The 23,074-nt window shown below is 37.5% G+C and overlaps 1 protein-coding gene across 3 annotated transcripts in view; it reads left to right on the top strand.

The window, feature by feature from the left end:
* Positions 1-23,074, top strand: part of EEA1 (early endosome antigen 1) — a 72,388-nt gene that overhangs the window by 38,582 nt on the left and 10,732 nt on the right. For all 3 annotated transcript variants that reach the window (XM_075748527.1, XM_075748516.1, XM_075748537.1), the window contains 12 exons: positions 1,794-2,132; positions 6,761-6,910; positions 7,908-8,027; positions 8,258-8,461; positions 9,057-9,257; positions 10,691-10,804; positions 11,755-11,910; positions 13,724-13,863; positions 14,470-14,800; positions 16,305-16,406; positions 17,815-18,009; positions 18,823-19,005. In XM_075748527.1, coding sequence (XP_075604642.1) covers positions 1,794-2,132; positions 6,761-6,910; positions 7,908-8,027; positions 8,258-8,461; positions 9,057-9,257; positions 10,691-10,804; positions 11,755-11,910; positions 13,724-13,863; positions 14,470-14,800; positions 16,305-16,406; positions 17,815-18,009; positions 18,823-19,005 — 2,235 coding nt within the window. The remainder of the gene's footprint in view (positions 1-1,793; positions 2,133-6,760; positions 6,911-7,907; positions 8,028-8,257; positions 8,462-9,056; positions 9,258-10,690; positions 10,805-11,754; positions 11,911-13,723; positions 13,864-14,469; positions 14,801-16,304; positions 16,407-17,814; positions 18,010-18,822; positions 19,006-23,074) is intronic.

Genomic DNA, 23,074 nt, shown 5'->3' with positions numbered 1-23,074 from the left:
TAGCCAAACTTGAGTCTTGAGCCAGAATTTTTGGTTGTATGCTTTAGAAAGTATATTTTTTTTAAAATGGACACGTAGGGTCTTAATTATATTCTCACGTGGATTGCTGGACTGCTAGAGTTATCATTTGCAAGACTTCTTGTTTTCTAACTGTTTTTTTAATAGATTCTTCCATTTATTTTATCATGATTGTATAATAGAAGTGTCTGTATATGGTACATAACGACCGATATAGTCATCATCTGTTAAAATCTGTAAAGAGCAAACCAGTTCAACTTATCTGAAAAATTTTTACGGCTTTTTCTTCTGGCAAAACAGGTTTCTTCCCTGGATATTGTGCAGAAGTGTGCTTTTAAGACGCCCAGCATAGCTAGATTTGCAGCACTATCTTTCTTATTTTTGGAACAGTGTTATTCCAAAGTTGCAGAACTGTCTGAAGTTTTGATACATAAAACTGACCTCAGTGTTGGCATTTTTCAGGCTGACATGCTGGAAATATTCTTTATTTTTCTGTATTTTAATTGAAAGGGTCACTAGAGAATACAGTAGTCACTGAAACTGCAGGAAGAACTCAAGCATTTAAAAGGTGTGCATAGTAATGTTCCACTCAGTAAGATGCTGCAATAAATGGAACCTGATAGTACATTTCAAGATGAAATGAATTACCTGGGTCAGACCATGACCAGGGTCTCCTGCAATTGTATTTCTGTGCTTCAGAAAGTGCCACTGGAAAATTGAAATTGTTCTTATGCTTTTTTTGTCCTGCCTGGAGATCTCTGAAATTCTAGTTAGTGCCTCAGCTAAGTTTGAGGGAAAACTTAAAATTTCTGGAATTATGTCTTGTCCATTATGATATTTAATTTCTATCTGAATATAGTTTTGATTAGTTAATGAAATTTGATAAACAGTATGTAATTGGTGAAAATTATCTGTAAATAATTTTTTTTTCCAGTATTTGTCTCGGCGTGTAAATTTGCTAGTGTGATCTTAGACCCTGCAGTATTTACTGTTGTTAATATGGTAAGAAAAATCTGACGCTCAGCGATGTTCATGTCTTTACCTTATCGAATCCCAATTTTTACTGTTTTCAAACTGAAAACAACCATCCTCTTTGAGCTGATTTGTATGCAAGGAAATTAGATGGCATTAATTAAAATGTAAAAACATGATCTTCTAAAATGAAGGTTAAATCATTAGTGTTTCGTTCTGCGATTTTTTAACATGACAAATTTTATTAGTTTCCACAGGTTATCTTCCATAATTTGGGTAGAAGATCATGCTGTAAGTATAGTGACAGGGCAAAATTAGGATACTTTTAAAAATTACCAGCATGATGACTTCACAGGATTAAACAGGAATTAAACCGCAAATGTTGTTTCTTAGGGAACTGTGTGAAGCACAGTGATACTTGAAAACTGTTTCTGTATACTAATAACTCAAATTACTATTTCAGCTTTTCCCCAAGCAACTGCAATTGTAATAACCTAGAATTTGAACGTTCAGGGAAAGCAATTAGTCTTCAGGATACGGAAATAAGAGTTTGTGTGGTGTTCTCAGTAAGAGGAAGTGTATTTATGTGAGAATATGAAACAGTATTTCCAGTTGAAACTGTGTGCTGTATGGGCTCCAGAATTAACTTGTTTATTAAGAAATAGAGGTCAATGTTTCCTTTAATAATGTTTTTGAGCGAGTTCTTTGCTGTTCAGCATCAATACTTGAGAAGAAACTCGAATAATGCATTGAACAGCTGTAAGAAGAATTGCAATTGAATTGCTGTGTAACTCTCTTCATAGAGTCTGACTGAGAAGCTGCTGAAGAAAGAACAGGACTACACCCAGCTAGAAGAAAAACACAATGAAGTATCTGTGAGTAAGAAGAACGTGCAGGCAAGCTTTCACCAGAAGGACCTGGACTGCCAACAGCTTCAGGCAAAGCTGTCTGCATCTGAAGCCTCGATACAGAGATTACAGACGGAGCTAGGTGAGAAGGGGGAAGCAAGCCAGAAACTTAAAGAAGAGTTGTCCGAAGTTGAGACAAAGTACCAGCATCTCAAGGCAGAATGTAAACAGCTCCAGCAGCAGAGGGAGGAAAAAGAGCAGCATGGCCTGCAACTGCAAAGCGAGCTCAGTCAGGTAAGGTTCCTTAGGCCTCCTAGACAATCCTATTGGGATGGTTCCTTAAATCATGCCATTAGGCTTTTTTAAACTGTGCTTGCATATTTTTCATGCACATACATTTGCATTTCCTTATTAAAGGGGAGTAACTAACCACTGCTTGTATTTGAATGAATATAAAGCTAGCTGGTATTTGAATAATTATAAAGCATTCTTTCTAACACTGCGGAGAATGAGACAGAATCACCTCTTCCCCTTAGAGAAGTAAAGAAAAGAACAAGCAAAAAGAAGAGGCTGTGATAAGACTGCAGAAATTCTTTGGTATTTGTTGTTATGTCTGAATCTTTTTAGTAGGTCCCAACTCATGTCAGGAGCAAAGACAGACAGTGGTAGCCCCTGTGTCACAAGCAAACTCCGCAAGATCTATAGTTATAACCACCTTCCCACATTTATATTTCTGGGAGGGCTAATGTAGTATCTGTTTATCTGCGTTATAATTCCCCTTTTTCTGAAAGGGAAACATCTTACTAATTCTGTTCTGTCTGGAACTCTTCTTAAACCTATAATTTCAGTTTTGAAGATTAAGGTTGAATGAGCGTAAACTTTGTTGCTTATTTCTCGTGTTCTGATTTAACTTTTTTTTGTACGTGAATAAAAAGACTTTAGCTGATCTGAGACAGGTTTTTTGTCCGCTCTTTTTCTCTTACAGTGTTAAATGAACTCTTCTTTCATCCTACATTTTTCCCCTCCCTTTTTCTTGTTGATGCATTCCCTGAAATAAGGCAAGCATTGTCAAATGAGAGGGCAACCCAGAATATTGAGTTTCCATGACAAATATGGTAATAGACAAATCTTAAGAAGTCAGCAAGGTTATTTATTCTGGTTCAGTAAGGTAGCTGAAGCTATAATGAATTCACGTTATGAGAAAAACAAATTCAGGTAGAGTATCAGAAGTAGTTTCACTTCTAGTAGTAATTTTACTACTCTATAGGAAGTTTGAAAAAAGTGAGTCTTTGTTTTACATTAGAACTGAACAATGCTTTATTTGCTTTAAAGTTGAATAGTGAATACAGTAGGGAAATACTTAGTGTGAAAAGCAGGGATGATGTGAAGTTTTAATATTGCTTCCTTTGTGTCTCTCCACAAGCACCTTCTCTTATGTTGCTGATAGCTATGAGAACACCCGTACGTCCCCTCACCATTTACATATTGTTCTGCTGAGTCCAAAGAGTTACGGAAGCAAGACTTATTCATATAACATCGAACACAGTGAAATTTGAGGGTGGTAGAACTCTGTTTTTATCTAGTGTCTTGGGGATTAATGTGCTAGAATGGAGAAATATTTGTGCATCAGGAATCGTGTCCAGCCCTAAGATGAAAAAAATAATCTGTTTTTTTGTTAGTATGACATGCTTCATTTTAATCTCTCACTAAAACATTATCATTTTAAATTGAGTGTTTCTCAATTTTCAACCCTTTGTCAAGTCTGAAATAGATTAAGTTGCAAGCTGTGCATGTATAGTTTATCTTGGAAGGACAAGATGCCACTTTTGCCAAGTGGCTTGGCAAAACTTCATTTATGTATGTATTACATCCCCAGAATGACTTTCCTTCTCCCATCAGTCTTCTGTCAGGGGAAAGGGAGATAATTATATTAGTTATCTGCTTAGGAATCCTCACTTGGTAAAACTACCTCAGTCTGCCTAGGCAACATGTATGCAAGCTTCAGAAGCACAGCCAAGAGGTTGAGCTGAAATCTGGCTTCAGCCTGAGAGGGCATTTTCAGGAAGGATTTTTGAGGTGGGAAAATGAAGTGGGAGGAAGGTGAACAAAGCATTGCTGAATGAATTCCTGGGAAAGGAAATGGAGGCATCGCACATTCTCTGGTGATAGCATTGGGGTCTCAGGATGTGTTTTAGAATTGTATTGTAAAATAATAGGGGAGGAAAAAAAGCCCTTCATACATGGTATAAAATAAAATTGAAGCTAAGCAAGAACTTCTCGTCCTCTCTCTCCTTCCAAACAAGACTTCAGTTACTATTGTCATGAAAAGACTCAATTTGTCATATTTGTTCACTTAATGCTTTAATGGAATTATCTTTTTATGCATGTAGACCAATAGCTTATGTTGACACAATGAATGCTGCTTATGAAGGTTTATGTATAATTGTTTAGTCAAACCACATTTTCAGAGAATCCTTGCCATCTTCTCAAAATTCATTTGAACAGATGCATGTCTGGCTGAGTTTGTATATTTTAGAATTTGGGTGATGTGAAGGAGTTGATCTTCATAATGGGAGGAAATTTCAATGATAATGTTTCCAGCACAGCAATAGGAGGAGGGTAACACAAGAAAATATGGACTTCTTCAGTCTTGAAGAAATGTTAATTACTAATAAATACTGTTGTTGTTGTTGAGAAATTTGAATCTACTCGATTGTATCTTTGAAAGTCTAAATATTTTTGTATTCTGTAACATAGGTTAATCCTGGATTTTATGGTTCTGTTTACTTAAAGTCAATCTTAAAGTCCTTCAAAAATACTTAACTGTGCCTGTAATGAAAGTAACTTTTCTAAAATGTTGTTTGCAGATTTCCCCCTTTCCAAATATTTTCTCCCAATATCAACATAGCCATGAATGGTTATAATAGCTATCTTGTTGCACCCTTTTTTCATTAGATTTTTTCCTCCAGCTCTTGTTCATATTTTTAATGAGGAGGAAATATTAATAATTTAGTGATTCCTGTGGAAAAAGGCAAATGTTCTTAATTACTGGAGGAGAAATTATGGTCTCTCCTCACCCTGTCCTCCCTCGTCTCCTACCTCTCTCTTAACTGTGCAGTCACAGTTAGCAGTCAGCATGTCAGCCACATGCCAAACAGCTTTTCAGTCACAGTTTTTTGTGGTTGCAGACATATAAAAAAATAATTTAACTTGCTTTCCTAAGAAAATAGGGCATAGGCACATTTGTTTCCCTGTCTCCATTCCCTGTAACTTTTGCATTGATAACTTCAGCCAGATTTTGACAGATGCCCTAAAGGTCTTCAGCGTTAGTTTCTTCACTGTTAAATTCTTGTGGAAACAGGCAGCTGGGTAAAGGAGAGAGCGAGTTATGTTGATACCTCACCCCCTCAGTGCCTGGGGGGAAGGTTTAATGTTATCAAAACCACTGTTCCTTTTTCTGTCCCGTCAGGCAGCCAGCTGGTCAACAAGTGGTAGCTTGCAGTGAGCAACAAGATTGTGCTGCGTTTTGCCTAGATATTAGTAGGGATTTGAGGAAAATGTTGAGAAGGGTTTAGGGATATTGAAGAGAGGACCTGGAAGTTAAAAGGTGAATGGCTTAATGGTCTTGGACATAAATTCATAGGAAGGAAGCTTCATTCATTCTGATACCTGTAGAAAGTTCTTGCTGTGTTGCAAAGTCTGATCCTTTCTCTGTTTTTTGCATGGAGTTGAAAGTTCATTTGTGTATCTGTGAATGTGTTCATGTCGAAGTAGGCAGGAGGTAACCCAGGGCCTGTAGTGACAGTTTCAAATAGAAGAAAAGCTGATTTTACAGACAACTTTTTGTAACAGTGAATTATAAAAGGCCATCCTTCCACTTTGAAGCTAGTGCAGTACTGCTTTTGATGACTGAAGAAATCATGAGGCAGGCTTATGACAACTGGAAGAGCTCATCCCCCTACTTACTCTCTGTTGCTGGAAGGTACTGGACTATAAGACACCAAAGTTATTCTGTACCCTACATTGAAGGTTGATCTGTCTCTTCTCTGCAGAGACTGAATGCCTTTGATGTAGTCAGGTCAAGCTAAAAATTACACTCTTACTATTCTAGCAATGCAGAACAGTATATGATCAGAGGGCAGAGGCACCTCTTCTATGAAGACAGGCTGAGAGAGTTGGGGTTGTTTAGCCTGGAGAAGAGAAGGTTCTGGGGAGACTTTATAGCAGCCTTCCAGTACCCAAAGGAGGCCTACAAGAAATCTGGAGACGGACTATTTACAAGGGCATGGAGTGATAGGGGGGTAGTGGGTTTAAACTAAAAGAGGGTAGATTTAGATTAGATATTAGGAAGAAATTCTTTACTGTGAGGGTGGTGAGGCACTGGAACAGGTTGCCCAGAGAAGCTGTGGATGCCCCCTCCCTGGAAGTGTTCGAGGCCAGGTTGGATGGGGCTTTGGGCAACCTAGTCTCTGGAAGGTGTGGAGCAGGTAAAGGCTTGGTGCTTCAGCCACTGGATCTACAGGAGTGAGGGTGTGCGCTGTATAAACTGAGATTGCTCTAAGCTTCGCTATTGGACATAATAGTCCTTCTGGCTTTGAATAATTGCCCTCTTTGTGTTTCTGTTAAATCTCTGTAACTCATATTGAAGGGCTTCTGTAGGTAAATGACGATGTTTCTGGGTCCCTCCAACCTACTTTTTTGAATATTTGTTCATGCTTGTGCAGTTAATGCTGTTCTCTAAGGTGATTTGTGTTTCTGAGGTGTATGATGTACATCCATGAATTCAGGAGCTCATGTAGTTGTTTTACTCTTGAGTTATGAAAACTTAGGGTAAACACTGCACAAAGTGAGTCTAAAATACAGCATTGTTGGCTACAGAATGACTAAAAAAATGGAAGACTTTTTGTTTGTTTGTTTTGCAGTTGCACAGTAAACTTCTAGAAACAGAGCGCCAGCTAGGGGAAGCGCATGGGCGGCTCAAGGAACAGAGGCAGTTGTCCAGTGAGAAACTCATGGACAAAGAACAGCAGGTGGCTGATCTGCAACTTAAACTTTCTCGTGCTGAAGAGCAGGTAGGGGCTTTTATGCATACTAGTTTGCTCTGGTCCTGATAGTAGCCTGTATATATATGCTTGTGATGTTGCATTTTTTAAAGTTTGTCCTTATGGGAATTTCATTTGACTAACACTGTTGAAGTCCTTCAGTAAAATTGTCAAAATCTGCCAAAATGCCACTTGCATTACAGGTTTTGTAAGGCTAAATGCTTATCAGATGTATGGATGTTCACGGTGCTTTACAGATGAACAAAAGATGTGCTTTTCACGCTTAGGAGCTTTGTCTAAGGATCTGATGAAAAAAAAACTTAGGTGGATCTAAGCTCATGTGGGTAAACTTTTGTGTGTAGATATTTTTGTGAGATAAAGCCCTACATGAAGAAAAAGTGAATGTGGCACAGCAGAGCATTGATAATTAATAACCTGTGTGGGGTGGATGGGCAGAAATCACTTGTTTTATTAATTTTCCTTTGTTTTAATGAGCATCTTGCATATGTTGCTGATTTTCTGCTGCCTGTATGGGGATTGGCCAAATATCTGAGTGGTACGTTGTCAAAGCTTTAAAGCTTTTCTGTAGCTAATTTGCAAAGCCTTGACCAGTATAGAAATGGAGAGATGGCTAAACTGAAGTCGCTACTAAAACTGCTAATATAATAGTAATGATAATGTTGTTTTACAGGTATCTATATTATCAGTCATGTTACATCTTAACAGCTGTTGGAAAAAACATACTAAAAATATCTTATGTTTTAGATTTTTCAGAGCTAAAATACATGTATGTCTGATAATTGTTTTATAGTTCTCACTTGTGATATAGAATCTCACCTATTAATAGTAATGAATGCTTTGGTTAGATTTTGATTCTTTAACTAGCATCACACACTTTTATACCAGTTTTCAAATATTCGTGTTTAGAGTAAATTTTTTTAGCATTAGAATGAACATTGAGAACTATTAGCATACCAAATGGTGCTTGTTCACTTATTAGTCTGTTCCATTGGTTTGTTTTTTTCAGCTAAAGGAAAAAGCAGCAAGTTCCACAGAATTGCAACATCAGTTAGATAAGGCAAAACAGCAGCACCAGGAACAGCAGACACTTCAGCAAAATACTACAGCAAAACTACGAGAAGCCCAGGTAACATAGTTACGTATTCTCATGTGAAAGTGTACTTCAGGTTTTCATTAGTTTAGATATGTTTTCTCTGTAAAAATGACTTGCATGACTTATACTAGTTTCAATCAATCAACTTCTAAATCTAGAACAGAATATACAGAGAGCGTTTAATAAATTTATCCAAAATTTTATGCATTAGGAATAACTTCTAAGGTCCCTGTAATTAAGGAAGCTATTATGTGATTTTCTAGAATGATTTGGAGCAAGTACTACGACAAATTGGAGATAAGGACCAAAAAATTCAAAATCTTGAGGCTTTGCTTCAAAAAAGCAAAGAAAACATCTCTCTGCTAGAAAAGGAAAGAGAGGACTTATATGCAAAAATTCAAGCTGGTGAAGGAGAAACTGCAGTTCTTAACCAGCTACAAGAGAAAAACCATGCATTGCAAATACAGGTAAGAACTCAGACTTGTGTCTTTTCTCTCATTCTCATTATTGAATCGTGTTTCCTTTTTTCTGTCTCGTCAGATATGACATTAATCCTTTCTGTACTTTGCTGTTTCTTTGATACTTACGTTAAAGATCTTACTGTAAGTTTCACAAGACTTGTGTTTTGGTGACTTCCTTGCTATCAACATAGGGGAAGGAATTCCTAGCTGTTTCCTGTGTACATATACTAGTAATGTGTGCTTACAAATAATTTTTGGATACATACAGGCTTGTTTCTCTTATTTCAAAAGGAGGTTTAATTCCTGCTTTCAACACCAAAATTCAGTTTAGCCTGCATCTGTTATCTCCTTAGTATTTTGGTTTTGTTACAGTAGGGCCAAATTGACAAATCGCTTTTGCTTCCATTTTTAACTGGTAGCCTGTTTAAACTCCGGTAATGTGTACAATAGAGCTTTACTGTAATAGCTCAGAAAAAGAAATGTGATAGTGTTGAGTCTCCAAAGCCACGACAAGACACACTAAAATTCAAAAGATTTATGACTTCCTTGGACATACTGTTCCAGCCTTCTCTTCTAATTGCCTCCTTTTTTTTCACTGCAGGTAACTCAGCTGACAGAGAAGCTGAAGAATCAATCAGAAAGTCATAAACAAGCCCAAGAGAATTTGCACGAGCAAGTGCAGGAGCAAAAGGCACATCTAAGAGCTGCTCAAGACCGTGTGCTCTCCCTGGAAGCAAACATCACTGAACTAACCAGCCAGCTAAATGAAAGTAAAGAGAAAGTTTCACAACTTGATGTACAGGTAATGGAACTCTGTACTGTCTGGTGATGATAAATCCTGCTTGTGATTTCTGTATTCTCTCCAGAGAATGTACAGAGCAATTTGGGAAGAATTGCATGTTTCTACTAACAGACAAATGAAGTAGAATAAGGCAGATAAAATTGAGGAAAATGTAAGTGGATTTAGAATAGCAATAGATGGCAAGTGTTGATTTTTTGGGTGTTGTTTTTGTCTATATTGTTTTTGTTGTTTGGGTTGTTTTTTTTTTTTAATTAAAAAAACCCCAGAGTTCACAACTGAGTTGGGAAAATTTGTCCTCAAGCAGCTCTTGTTGTATTTGTAATGATTTGTCATCCAAAACCCTGCTCTTATCAGTCCCGGATTCTCTGCACCAGAGTGAAAGTCTGTCAAGTCACTAAGATCTTCTTGTCTAGAAATTCCCTATGCTAGTGACTTTTGTAAAAAGTAAAACAAAAAAGCTGTGGGCCACCTTGTTATCAATTTCATTTACTAAACAAGAAAATTCCCCAGTCTGGACTCAGCATGGACTTTCCTGCTATTAAGTACTGCTTAAGCCAATGATGCTTATTACTGCTAATTATGTTCAGCTATCCCAAAGAATAAATAATGTTTGATCAGAACTTCTTGCATTGGTATACTTGAAGCAGCTACTACTGTTGTTGTTGGATTAATACACTGTGGTGTCTTTTGAATTAGTGTTACTCGGTTTCCAAACGGGTCTAGGAACTTATTCCGATGTAGCTTTGTGATGTTTTTACTGGGCTTCACTACTATCTGAGCTGTTTTTTCACCAAGATGTCAGAGCTAGAGCTGAATTAATCTATGGACTGTTGCAACTGCTTTTTAAGGCAATGTGAGATTCCTTACAGTCTTCAGAGAAGTAGCATTTCTATTAGGGACTCAAACAGTAAACCACAATAGCATGTAACCCTGAATATCGCCTCTCTGCACCAACACCATTCATACTCACCTTCTAAATTTTGTTTGCTGTGTGTTTTGGAAGGAAGGGAGGTTGCTGTGTGGAAGCATATTTTTGTTGTTTCTTACTTGTTTTGCTTTTAAACATTTTGGAGGTCCTTAAATGTACATGTAGTCTGAGGTTATCAAGGTATGCATGGGTGTGAATGCAGAAAGTCTGTCCCATTGTTCCTTGTTAGTAAGTGAAAATATTTTCCTAGAATAGATGATGAGTGGGACTGGTGGATTTTTTTTGTTTGTCTATTTTTTTAGCTCAACTGTGGCTTAAAATCCTGATGTTTTTCTAAACCTTGAAAATCTTTCTTCCTTTTTTTCTTTTTTTCTTTTTTCCCCTTTTTTACACTGGCACATGAAAACTACTGATTTTACTATTAAACTTTATGATGAGTATAAAAAAGAGTTAAAATGAGCTACAGTAAAATAAATGTTTTAGTGAAATACAACTTGTCTTTCAGGTAAAAGCAAAGACAGAATTGCTACTTTCAGCAGAAGCATCAAAAGCTGCCCAAAGAGCAGATCTTCAGAATCATCTGGACACTGCCCAGCATGCCCTGCAAGATAAGCAACAGGTTATAAGCCACATATAAACATAAAGTTTCTGTTACCTAAAAAACTACTTAAAAACCTAAGACTAGTTCATTTACAAACTAAACAAACATGTGAATATGCATTCTGAAATAATCATTTAGGATATTTTAACCATGTGATATGTATTCAGTTATTTTTGCTGGACCACATACATTTTGCAGTGTAAAGAATTTACTTAGGAGTCCGCTCCTTGCTGTAGTATTATGGTTCAGAATCTGAGGTGTCCTATTGGAGTATAATTCCATTCTCACCTGTATGTTATGAAGAAAAGATTCTAGAATGCACTGGGTACAAGTGAAAACTCTTAACTCTTACTGCAGATTTAAATAAATTCCGAATCAGATGGCTCTATTCAGAAATAATTATCTGTTGCCAGAGAGCAACAAGCTTAATGTAGCTGTCATCATAGTGGTTATTAGGTGAATGTGTTCATGTCTTTTGCGGAAATTAAGTTATTTTCTGTTGAACCAAATGGTTTGAAATCATCTCTGGTGTGTGGAGAACTAACTGTTTCCATGGTATTGGCTTTCCTCTTCAGTGGTGCTTGATTTCATGAAGACAGCAAAAATTTTCTCTAAGGTTTTGTAGTGTCACTTTCTAGTTACTGTTGTAACTGCAGGATCTAGTGCATTTATTACCTACAATTCCTCTTCCATTTATAACTGAAAACACCTTTGTTAAGATTTAGCCCACAGCCTGTAAAGTTTGAGAGGAATATTGAGGCTTTAAGAGAAATTTCATCAGTTCAACTGAGAGAATTTGTCCATGTGTTTGTATTTCCCCTCTCAATTTCCTGCCTCTCAGAATAAAAAAGAAACATCATTTTCCTTTTTAATTTGAACTCGTTAGATGATTTCAAGCATATGTGAAATTAGTAATTTTTGGAAGTTATTTAAAAACTAACAACCCTCGTATTTTTATTTTACCTCAGGAGTTAAATAAGGTCAGTGTTCAGTTGGATCAGGTTACAGCTAAGCTGAATGACAAGCAGGAATACTGTGCTCAGCTGGAAGCCAATCTTAAAGAGAACAAAGAGAAACGTCTTTATTTAGAACAGAAAACTGAAGAGCTAGAGGGACAGCTTAAGGTTTGTATTGAACACAGTATCTGAGCTTACAGAATCTGATGTTCTCTGCTGTTTTGTAGTGCGTGGTAAAAGCTGTGCTCGAATTATGGGGAAAGGATTATATCAGTAGCATTTTTGTAGGTTTTCTTTTTCGCTAGTGTTTCCTGATCCACCATTTAAACCTATTCTCTTCTGTGCTATCACATCACACTAAGAAGATGGCTTAGGACATTGCCACTCTACTGTCATTTTCCTGTATGTGTGCTTCTACCAATCTCTGTACTACCTGTAAAGTGTTGTGAGAGGGAACAGGATTTCCCAAAATTAGAGTCTTTGAGTTCAACCTTATTCCATGCTACCACTTGTAAAGTGTATATGTGTTACATTGGTTAGTCCAAGTTAACACTACCTGTCTGGTAATGCATTCCATTTCTGGAATCGGTTTTTCTCTTAAAGTACACATAATTTTGGCAGAAGGTTTGCAGAATCTTTTGGTGTTTTGAGATACTGATATTTTCAGTTAAGGGTATGAATTAGTCCTAATGCTTGAGAGCTTTTAAATTTGGGCTTTAACCTTTGTTTAATATTTGTTAGGCATTCTTGGTGGTCAAAATTCATGCTGCATAAAACCATATGATACAGGGATCTTAGGAGCAATGTAGAATTGGTTTTGCAGTGTTGTCTGCCTGTTTTGAGGGAGACTAGCAGCCTTTATGCTCAAGACTGAGTGATGTGTTTTCCTAGCTGATGTGCTCTGTAGAAGAAAAGGAAGGTTGTTTTCCCGCTATGAAATTTTAAATCCAATGCTATTAAAAAAATAAAGCAGTCATGCATTTACATTATGAGTGTAATTTGTGCTTCTATCTCTCTCTTCTTTTGCACACTGTTTCTTTTCTGCCTGCTTTCATTTGTGTTTTTATTTTTCATTCTTTTGCTAAAGTTTCACAAGTAACCAACAGACACAAATGCTTGGGAGGAACACACTGCTTGCTTGCACAAGATTTTATGAAGTTCCTGGTAGCTGAAGTGTGAAACTGAGCAGGGTTGTTGATGCTGTCAACAGGAATGCAGTGCTGTGTAAAATCTTGGTGTCATCACCATTCTTTGGGATTATTCCAGTTGAATGCATGTTATTTTAAAAAAATTTAAAAAAATTAGAAAACAAAAAGCCCTCAGGAATTTTCTTAGAGAAACTTGGCCATTTTGTTTTATGGCCACTGCATGAAAGCAGAAGTGCATGTCAAACAGCCAGTGTGTTGGAGAGTCTTAGCAGTGCCCATTTGCTGAAGACTCCTGTGTTCTTTGTACTCCATGTAAGTGAATAAGTACCTTCTAAAAATAAAACAAGAAAAACCTCTTCCAGGTAAGCGTAGGATTTATTTACAGCTGTAGTTTGTGTCTTTGTTTTTGTTAGAAAGAATGACAGCATTCTTGGGATATGTAAACCAACAGTCGGCCCCAATGCTGAGCGCTGTGTATGGCATTTTTTTATATGGGCGTTTTGGATAGACTCTTTAAAGATTTATGCAATCTATGTATTACTTTGCCGTAAAATGTCTACTTGGCATTTCATTTAAAGATGAGTCCAGAATGTTTTACCAAAACAGTTCACTTCCAGCTGAGCAAGAGATTTGCAGGAATTAAATAATGAAATATAAATAATAAACTAATGAAATAGGTAGATAGTGTATGAGAATTGTGACTGCTTTCTACAGTAAAGACTTCCTACAGTAAATGCTACTCATAGGCTAGATGACTTTTGCTTTTTATTGCTATTTTTATTTTGTTGGTTGTGTTCTGATGGCTCTAACTTTTTATTTTTCTATCATCTCAGAAACTTGAAGCTGACATTCTTGATGTTAAAGCAAGCAAAGAACAAACCCTTCAGGAGTTACAGCAGCAGCGACATCAATCTACAGAATTAGATCTCCGAACAGCAGAACTGAGTAAACAACTTGAAGCAGCAAGAGAGGCGTATGCATTTCCTGTGTTACAGTACTTTTCAGAGCCAGACATAAACGTAGAGTGGTTTGGACTAGAGTTGAAATTTTGTTCTTCTCTCCTGTGATTTCTTAAAATCATAGATACAAGTGATGTGTTCCCTCTGCTACGAGAACTGAGTTATATCCCACCTGTTTTCTTTCACTCTATTTGCCATGGAGACTCCATCTGCCATGTTGTCTCATGTGAATCACTGACTGCTGTGATTCAGTACACTGCTTCAGTTTATTCACTGTGCTGCTTGACAGCACAAACTGAACAGTTTGATGTACTGAGGTCTATCTTTAAATATCCACAGCTCTGTAACTTTCAGAGACTAATTTGCAATTTATGCATAAGCAGCAAAGGGATAGTTTCTGTTCATAATATTTGAGAAAGAAAAATCCATCTCAAAGTATTTAGAATTGCTGGTGTGTCTTCATTGGAGGGACAAAATGCCCATGTTCTGGATGAAAAAAGGTATGCTTTGAAATAGTCCTACAGTTAAGATATTAAATAATGGAGACATTTAATGATACAAAAGAACTTGTGAAGAATTTAAAAAAAATAATCACTTTATTTTTCTTTTTGTATTTGCAGGATGTGTAGTGCTAAATTGGACTTACAGAAGAAATCTGAGGCCCTTGAACAAGCAAAACAGCAAATTTCAAAGCAGGAGGAGGAAAAGGCCAGCCTCAAACAAAGCCTTGAGAAATCAAATCAAGATACATGTAAACAACTCAAGGAATTAGATTGTAAAATGCAAGCAGCAACATCAGAGCTGCAACAAGTGAAATTAGAGAAGGATAATCTATTAAAGGACCTTACAGCTACCAAAGACAAGCTCTCAAAAAGTTCTGAATCCTTCAAAAAAAGAAAGGAGGAATTAGAAAAAGAAATACAAAAAGGAAAAGCAGCTGTGGCAGAAATGGTTAGTAATTTCTTTCATTAGACATTAAGTTTGGTGTATTTACAATCTGATAAAATAACTTTGCTTTCTGTCTGAAAACAGTTTACATACAATGACAGTGCATGGAAATGATTGCCTTAAGGAAAAACAAGTTGTGACCTTTTTTTTTTTTTTTTTTTACTTGTTCATACATGTGTCCTACTTTAAAAATTTTTTGTCTGTATGTTTGCACTGCTAAATGTCAGTCATATCACACAACAAGATCCCTTTTTCCTTGCTGCATGCCTTTAATATGGTGAAGAAAGCCAAGTGGAGACAAATGAAACAATTTAATGAGGAATTTTCCCCGTTTTTAAAAAATACATCAGCCTTATTATAACAAAACGCAGTTTTAAACCCTTTGCTAAAGTGCCACATATTGAAGTTGTTTTTCTGAGGCCATTTTAGTTTCCTTTCTAGTGTCTTTTATATAGAACCTTCCTGTGCAGTTGTCTGGACACACTGGAAGGCTGTGAACTGCAGGCAAAGTAACAGCATCTGTCATTTGGGAAGTTGTCTACGTTAAGGTATTATCAGACTACTAGAACTATTTGAATTTCAGAGAGGTTTCCCAAGTGGTGGTATAGCAACAAGAGCTTGACTGCCAGAGCAACCTATTATGATAATGAGAGTGAACTCTCACTAGCCTTGAAATAGATTTTTTTTTTTCTTCCCTCTTTTGCTTTGTTGGTAATATGAATGAGCATCAATAAAAAAAAATACATCAATACATGTTTTATAAATTTTCTTACACAGTTCTAACCTCAGACACGGTAGGGATATTTTTGTCATTCCCGTCTCATCTTACATGTCACCATTTCCCAGAACCCGTTCATAGCTGATTTTATTCTGATCTAAAAAAATTCTGCTCCTAGTTAAAAATAACATTTTTTTCCTTTACTCTTTCACCTTTTTAAGATAAGCATTTTTGTTTGCTTTACTTAGCTACTGCTGTTTAAATATTGTTTGTCCTAAAAACTTGAAGGATTTTCTCCCCAATTTAAACTTAAAGATAGGAGTCCAGATTCTGCGTCTAATTTTGTAGACATTGGGAGGCTTACTGCTGACTTTAGGTGCATAGTATTTGGGCTTGAAAATGTAGTTGTATTTGCATACAAATCTTGCAAATGTACTTGCTTGTGAGTTTTAGAACATCAAGAAATTTTGAATCCCAAGGACAGTGAGGAGCCTACAGCTTCCCACGAGAAGGAGGAGGGCTGCCAACAGCAGCTTCAAACAAGGAAACTATCCCTAATCAGAAAAACTCTTCAGCACATGGCTGCGTTTGTTAAGTACAGGGTGTCAGTTGTGTTCAGCTTAGATTTACCACTATTAAAGTTTTGAGAAGTTTTTAGCTGAACATATATCTGCAGCTGAGAAAGAAAACTTTTTCACTGAAAAGGAAAGCATTATTTTTCAAGGCAAAAATACCTGGTGCCTGGCCTTAGAAGCTCACAGAAATACTTGCTTTTCTTCTGTTTTTTAGGAAAAGTCTTGCCAAGAGGTAAAACACCAGCTCCAGGTACAAACAGAGTCTGTAGCTAAGGAGAGGAATGAATTGAAAAACTCACTTGAAAAAAAGGATGGGGTAAGCTGTCCACTTAGTTTCAAAAATCTAGAAAACAAACATAATAAATGTTTAAAATATTCATTTTCAGTCTCATATGCTGGTACTGATGAGAGATGAAGAGGTTTCAGTTCTCAAATTGTAACCTAACCGAGGCACTGAAATAAGATGGTACTAAAAATTTGCAAGATGTTAGCATGAAGTTTTAAAATACAGGTTTTACTCCTACCTTTCTGTGCCCCACATCCCTTAGTGAAACAGTTATTTTGTATTACCATGTCCTCATTTTTTTCCATACTGATGGTCTGTGAACAATAAAAATTGTTATCTCGTATTCTTAGATCTGTTTTAGTTTCAGGCCTAAACAGTCTGTTCTCTGTGTGGTTGACAGGACATTTTCAGATATCCTTGAAGGATTTAGTTGCTTTTGCAAACTTATATAATTGCCTGTGACTGCATAAAGACCAAATGTACTTCTTTTTTAAAGATGAGCATTCAGACTGCACAATCATGTAGTCCAGCTGGCAGCCTGAAGGCCAAATCTGCTTTCATGGATTTCTTTACCCAAGCTGCCACCTGTTCCCTTAAGGAATCAAAAAAGATATGATCAGTGGACACAGTTTGATGGACTCTTACTGCCTGAAAGAGGGTTTGTAGATGTACAGGTGTGATGGTAATTGCTCTGTGACTGCTGCTGCTACTCCCCTGGCTCTCTCTTGTTTGGCAGAAGCACTATGGTGCTCTGTGGCAAGTGCAGGAGGATGAGTTGGGTATCTGCTGCAGTTGGCAGTAGGAGAGCCCAGATCACTGCTGGCTGGAGAAAAGCTGCCTGGTCTTAATTTTGAATGGTGAAAAAAGACTGCAGTTGCTCTTAAGGGTAGGAACTTGGGAATAACAGATGATGTTTTAATGTATTATGGCAGCTCTTAAAATCTAAATCTACTTGCCAGTGTTGGACCATCTAGCTCAGAAGCAAAGGGTAGCAGCAGTGGTGCTGTGGGATGGTCTGGTTCTGTGTGCAAGAAATAACAGTAGAATACTTGGAGACTGAAAATAATTTGCAGCTCTTTATAAAAACATAAGAGTAGGCATACTGGACCACAAGAAAGGTATAGCTTGGTATCTGGCCTCTGACAGAGGAAAATAGCACGTGCCTAGAGAAAAGTAGAACAGGGCAAGCCTTTCAGATGCCTATAATCAAAGGATTCTCCCCAGCTTCCAGCTGTCTTTTGGGAGCTGATTTACTGAGTCTGTATCTTCAACTTTAACAGCCTTGACCATTTTTTCATCAGTGAAATTGTCTGTTTGCTTTTTGAACTATGTAATTTGTCATCCACATGGTTCAACAGGCAATTTCACATACTACAGCATGTACAAATAGTGATTTAAATTAAAATTATATACAGTTATTTAATATTTTTGAATATAGATTTCTAAGCAGTTGTCGACAGAACTTGATTCAGCACGAGTGCAAGTACTGGAAATTCAGGGTCTTCTGAAAGAGAAAGAAAAAAGCGAGCAACATCTCCAGGGAAAGCTGAGAGAGTTAAAGGAATCTTTTGAGCAGAAGAAAAAACACAGTGAGACATTGCAAGCTGAATTAAAAACTGCTCTTTTAGAAAAGGTAAGAGTGGCCTCTCCTTTAAGAAAATTAATGTAAAGTTCTTTTATGTCAATATCTTTGTGATAAACAGCTGTTTGCTGTAGTCTTGTTGGCAATAAGGTCAGGATGTGCAAACAAGGTCTTCAGATGCTGTTGGAGGTTGAAACAATAGCAACAACAACAATAAAGTAAATAGAACTACTGCTGAGATACGGATTCTGTAGGAGTTGAGCTTCAGTAAAGTGATAATAATGGCTAGATTGAATGTGACTATTTTGCTTCAGGAGCTTGCTATGAGGCGAGAGCTGCCATTTTCTTGTAAAGCAATAGAATTTTCTGAGAATAGTTTAGACAAACTCTGCAGTGTTTTGGAATGTCCATGGCAGTTTTAAATCAAGTCTTCTCTTATTATACCAAAAGAATTTATCTGAGTGACAGTATGAAACTCATAAACCATAATGGAAAGAGTTTAAATGTCAAAACATCAGGGAATGTTGTGTTGTGTGCCATGGACTATTAAATGGTGCTCCAGCTTTGGCTGCCCTATGCTACGTGATCATATTTGTGCTTTAGTCAGTCTACGGAAGCCTTAGGACTTGGAAACATTATTTAGATTTTTAATGTTTGGTCTTAATGTGTTTCACTTAGTCTTTTGACATGAATTAAATTTTGTTGTTAAATTAGTTACAAAGTATTACTGTAAAATCATAAACATCAGATTACTGAACTGCTGTTTCATAAGTGTCTTTGCAGTAGGAAAGCAGTTTATTGAAATGATTAAGCTTACTTTACTCTCTGTAACTTTAATTGAAACTTCCTATGCTTATGTTTCAGGCAGAACTGGAGAATAAACTCCAACAGCAGTCTATTTTGTCAGCACAGGAGCTTAAAGCAGAGAAAGTCAAGCTAGCAGACTTACAGAAGACTCATGAAAAACATAAGGAAAACACGGAGAAGCTGCAGCTGGACCTTTATGGGAAAGAGTCTGAGCTGCTGGCAACCAGGCAAGACCTTAAGGTACTTAGTCATTTTAATATCATATGTGACTTAGTAGATTTGTTTATACCCATTTGGAAGACCAAGAAACAGTGCAAGAACTGTACGGGGGGGGGGAACTTTTCTGCTATATATAGAATTTAGTGTTGTTCAATCCCTTCCCCTGGGACAAAGGACATCCTGAAACTAATTTAAAGCCAAGAGTATTTGCCAGCTTACTTGAACTATCCTTCCATTTGTGTAGCAGCAATCTGAGCTGTGGGAGCAAAGTGAAAGATAATTTATTTCCGTATTCTTTTAAGAGTTAATTTTTCATGTTGCTTTTTCTTGTTATATATTGTAGCTTTCAACTAATTTAAATAGCATCACTAATTAGGGCAAAGTCTCTGCCAGCATGCGAGTAACTGCTATCTTCTAGATGATTTAACTAGAATTTTAGTTGTCAATCTTCTCACACGTCCTTGCACCTTCCACTTCTTCCTGGCTGATGGTAGACTTTCAGAGATGTCAAACTAATAGAAACAGTAGGTTTGGGGACCTGCCTGGAATACAGGTGTCTGAACTTAGTCCTTGAAGTTTTTGCTATTCCTAAGATAAATTCATCTGATTTGGTATTGGGGTGTAGTGCCTTCAAAGAGGTATTGCTGAGAGTTGAGTCAGTCAGAAAAGGTGGGGGTTTTGTCCTTTTTTTCTGCCTCCCTCTTTCATGCCACTGCTAAGCCAATGCTCCAGTTAGTCCCAGGACATACTGTGCTGCAGAGACTGATTGTCTACTGGCAAGACATGGAGCTTTGGCTCTTTTCGCTTCAGATGAATCCCACTCCAGCTTTGTCTGTGTCTGACACCATTGTTTAAGGCTCTTTTGAATTTTCTGGAGAGAAATTGGCACTTTGGGAGGACAGATCATCTGATCTGTTTTAGATGTCAGGTTCCTTTGCTTTGTTACGTATAAAGAGAGGCATTGGTGACTGCTTAGATTTCAGAGCTCCCTTTCACCTATCCCACCGCTGTTAACGTTGTTAAAGGTCTTGTGGCCATTTCAGATGGGCATGTGTGAGCTGTGGAGCCCTAGCCAAACTCCAGGTTCGGGATTATATTAAGAAAAAGAGAAATAGCTCCTTTGCATATAGGCCATTGGAATTTTATTAATCGTACTCCTCCTCTGTAGCATTAGATTACCTGCCACATTTCCCTGCGGGTTACAGCAGCTTTACTTTCAGTGCAGCTTGGTTGAATCTCTGTGTTAAACTGTGAAGAGCTTTGGCATGATTAACAAGCAATGATGGTTTAAACATACTCTTTCTTACGGTTAGTTACTATAGCACAAGTACCTCTGTGAGTTAATTTCTTGCAATGCATTTAGATCAATGTTTGGTAAGGCAATGACCTGTAAAAGCACTGGATGTGCTCAGTAACTGGTTTTTTTTTTGGTATTGTTTTCATTTAAGTATCGCTTGTTGCAAAAATAGCTCTGAATAAGTATTATTAAACCAGCTTGATGACCTCTAGTTCCGGCAAGTATAAAGTAGGACAGTAGGTGTCCTACATGTTTTTAAACCTGAATGGAGATGGTAGCAAGGGAGAGGGGGAACATCCATGCAAAAAGGTAAAATAAGGTGATGGCAATGGGAAAATGAGATTTTCAAGATGAGCAGCCAGGTAACGATTTATTATGTAAGTCTCTGTGGAGCCCAGAGAGCCTGAGGAAGATTGGGATCCTCAGTACTGAATTGATGTACCAACTTGGAGGCTGTCTGCTCGATTTCAAAAAAAATTAAACCCCCCATATATCAATTAGGATTAGTGTGGTCTGCTTGCCACCACATTTTTCTGTAAAATGTTGAAGAGGAGCAGATCTTTAATCGTGGATGTGCTGCCTCATTGCAATGTTAACCTAAAGAAGCAGTGATAACTTGTCTTAGAAGACTGCAAAGGAAAAATCACGTTCAGAAAGCCTCAGCATGATAACGTTAGTCTTGAGACCTGAATATCAAAATACCACTCAAGTCAGAAGAACTTTATGATTGAGTTTCACAGTCCATTTCCAACTCAGTTATCTGGATTATGTTTTGCTTTAGGGGAGTTTATTAAATAAAAGTAGATAATTTTGAGGCAGAACTATGGATTTTGCTTAAAGTTTGGAACTGAAGCTGGTGGGTGGGCTGAGGTTCAGATGGGTCTTAATCTTATTAGTAGGCAGTAGTAGAAGTTTTTAAAACTTGTATGTAAGGTGAGGCTTGGTGTCTTTCAGTGCAGGATTTTTCGTAGCGATGTGAACTCCTTGCACAGCTGTATTGAGTCTGCACAGTTTGAAGCCCAGCGTTGTGCAGGACAGGCATCACCTGGGCGTATCATGAGATCCTACCAATGCTAGGTTTTCTTTAGTTAAAAATATTACAGTAGAAAGCTTAACTATTCCCACAAGGTGTAGCACCACATTATTGGTTAGGCCAAGGTTTCAGGCACGGGGGATATGATAATATGACCATATGGCATGTGGGTGATGTGAGTTGGGTGGTCGGTCTGGTCCTGGGGTGGCAGGAGTTGGGCTGTACACAGAGCTCCATCTTCTGGCATCTGCTCGGAATGTCACTGCTGGGATCGCTGCCTGGGAGGCTGGGGTGCGAGTGGAAAGGGAGCAAACGCTTCAGTGAAGTTTTGCAGTTGAAGATACAGCATTGCATGAGAGAGACACGTAGAGCGGGCGGTTGCTCTCTCGAGCACTGTCAGCAGGGCTGAAGAACGAAAGGCCCCCTTATAATCCTGGTTTTTGGTTCAGGGATGGAAAATCCTACCTATGTAGCTGTAGCCAGATGCAAATTTGGTTAAATGTTTGCAGAGGAAAAGTGAGAAGTGTTATGATAAATTTGGAAGTGGGAACGTAGTTATAATTTTGTGGATACTATTTGCTGCAAATTTACTGTTTTTTAAAAAAATGCACCATCTATAACAGTAACTAAACTCATACCTTTTTGTCTCTGTGACAGGAAAAAGAAATCGGGCAGAATTTGAGTGCTTGTAAAGGCTACAGTTTTTGATTAAAAAAGAATATATATAACAAAAAAAGAATACCATTAAATAGATACAAATATATGTGTGTGTTTATATGTAATATATAAATATTTTTATATATACACATTTGCAAAAATATATAATATGGGAGTTTTTTTTGTGGAAAAGGCAATTTTTATATAGAAGAGTTAATAAAAATGCAGAACTGTTATTTTTGCCTGGATTTTGAGTTAGTGCAAACATACTTTTTGTGAATCCTGCTCTCCTGAGCTCTGCCAAGTATCCTTCAGTCTTGGCATTTGTGCTTTTTGTAGCCAGTCTTGGTTTCCTCTGTGTTCTCAAAAGAATGTTTCTTTGCCTCCAATATTGGCATCACTGTCAGTGTGTCTTCAGTGGATGTTCTGGGATAATATTCATGCTGCGAAACCTCAGGTCTGTAAGTTGAGAGCCTAAATTGCCTACAGTCAGCTTAACCCTTCTTCTTATGAAGCAAAGAGAGATCAGGTTAGCGTCTGTGAATAATTTCACGTCTCTCCTTGTGGGCTGGAGTCGGGGAGGGGAGAAGATGGGACACACAGACTAAAAGGCTCATTTGTGCACCTCAGGCAGAATGAATCCAGGTCCTAACACCCAGCTAGTTCTGCTGCTGGCACTATTATTTGCACTGCAGCAGCCCACGTTGTACTGAATGAGACTGTGATAGCTTCTTATCTTTTTATTTATCGACTTACTTAAACTCTATACTAGTCATCCTAAGATTTGTTTTTATTTACAAAAATAACTATAGATTGCTCTTTAGGATAGCAAACAAAACTGAATGCATGGAAAAGGTACATATAGAACAAAAGAAAGCAATCTGATGATTGGGGGTATCTCGTTGGGAGAACACCTATCATGTTCTGGGAGCAAGTGCAAAACTGGACGATAATTAAATAAGGTAAATGGCAGACGATGTTTTGAGAGGTGATTTTATGTTAACGATGTGAGCTCCACAGCAGTCCAAAAGAATCAGGCTGAATTACAATCTCAGTGGAGACTAAGCCAGGAGCAAGGATAATAACAGGAACACTTAACCGTG

Source organism: Balearica regulorum, chromosome 1, assembly GCF_011004875.1.
Source record: "Balearica regulorum gibbericeps isolate bBalReg1 chromosome 1, bBalReg1.pri, whole genome shotgun sequence".
Classification (NCBI taxonomy): Eukaryota; Metazoa; Chordata; class Aves; order Gruiformes; family Gruidae; genus Balearica; species Balearica regulorum.
Note: the sequence above shows the minus strand (reverse complement) of the source record. Positions and strands in the feature narration are given on the sequence as shown.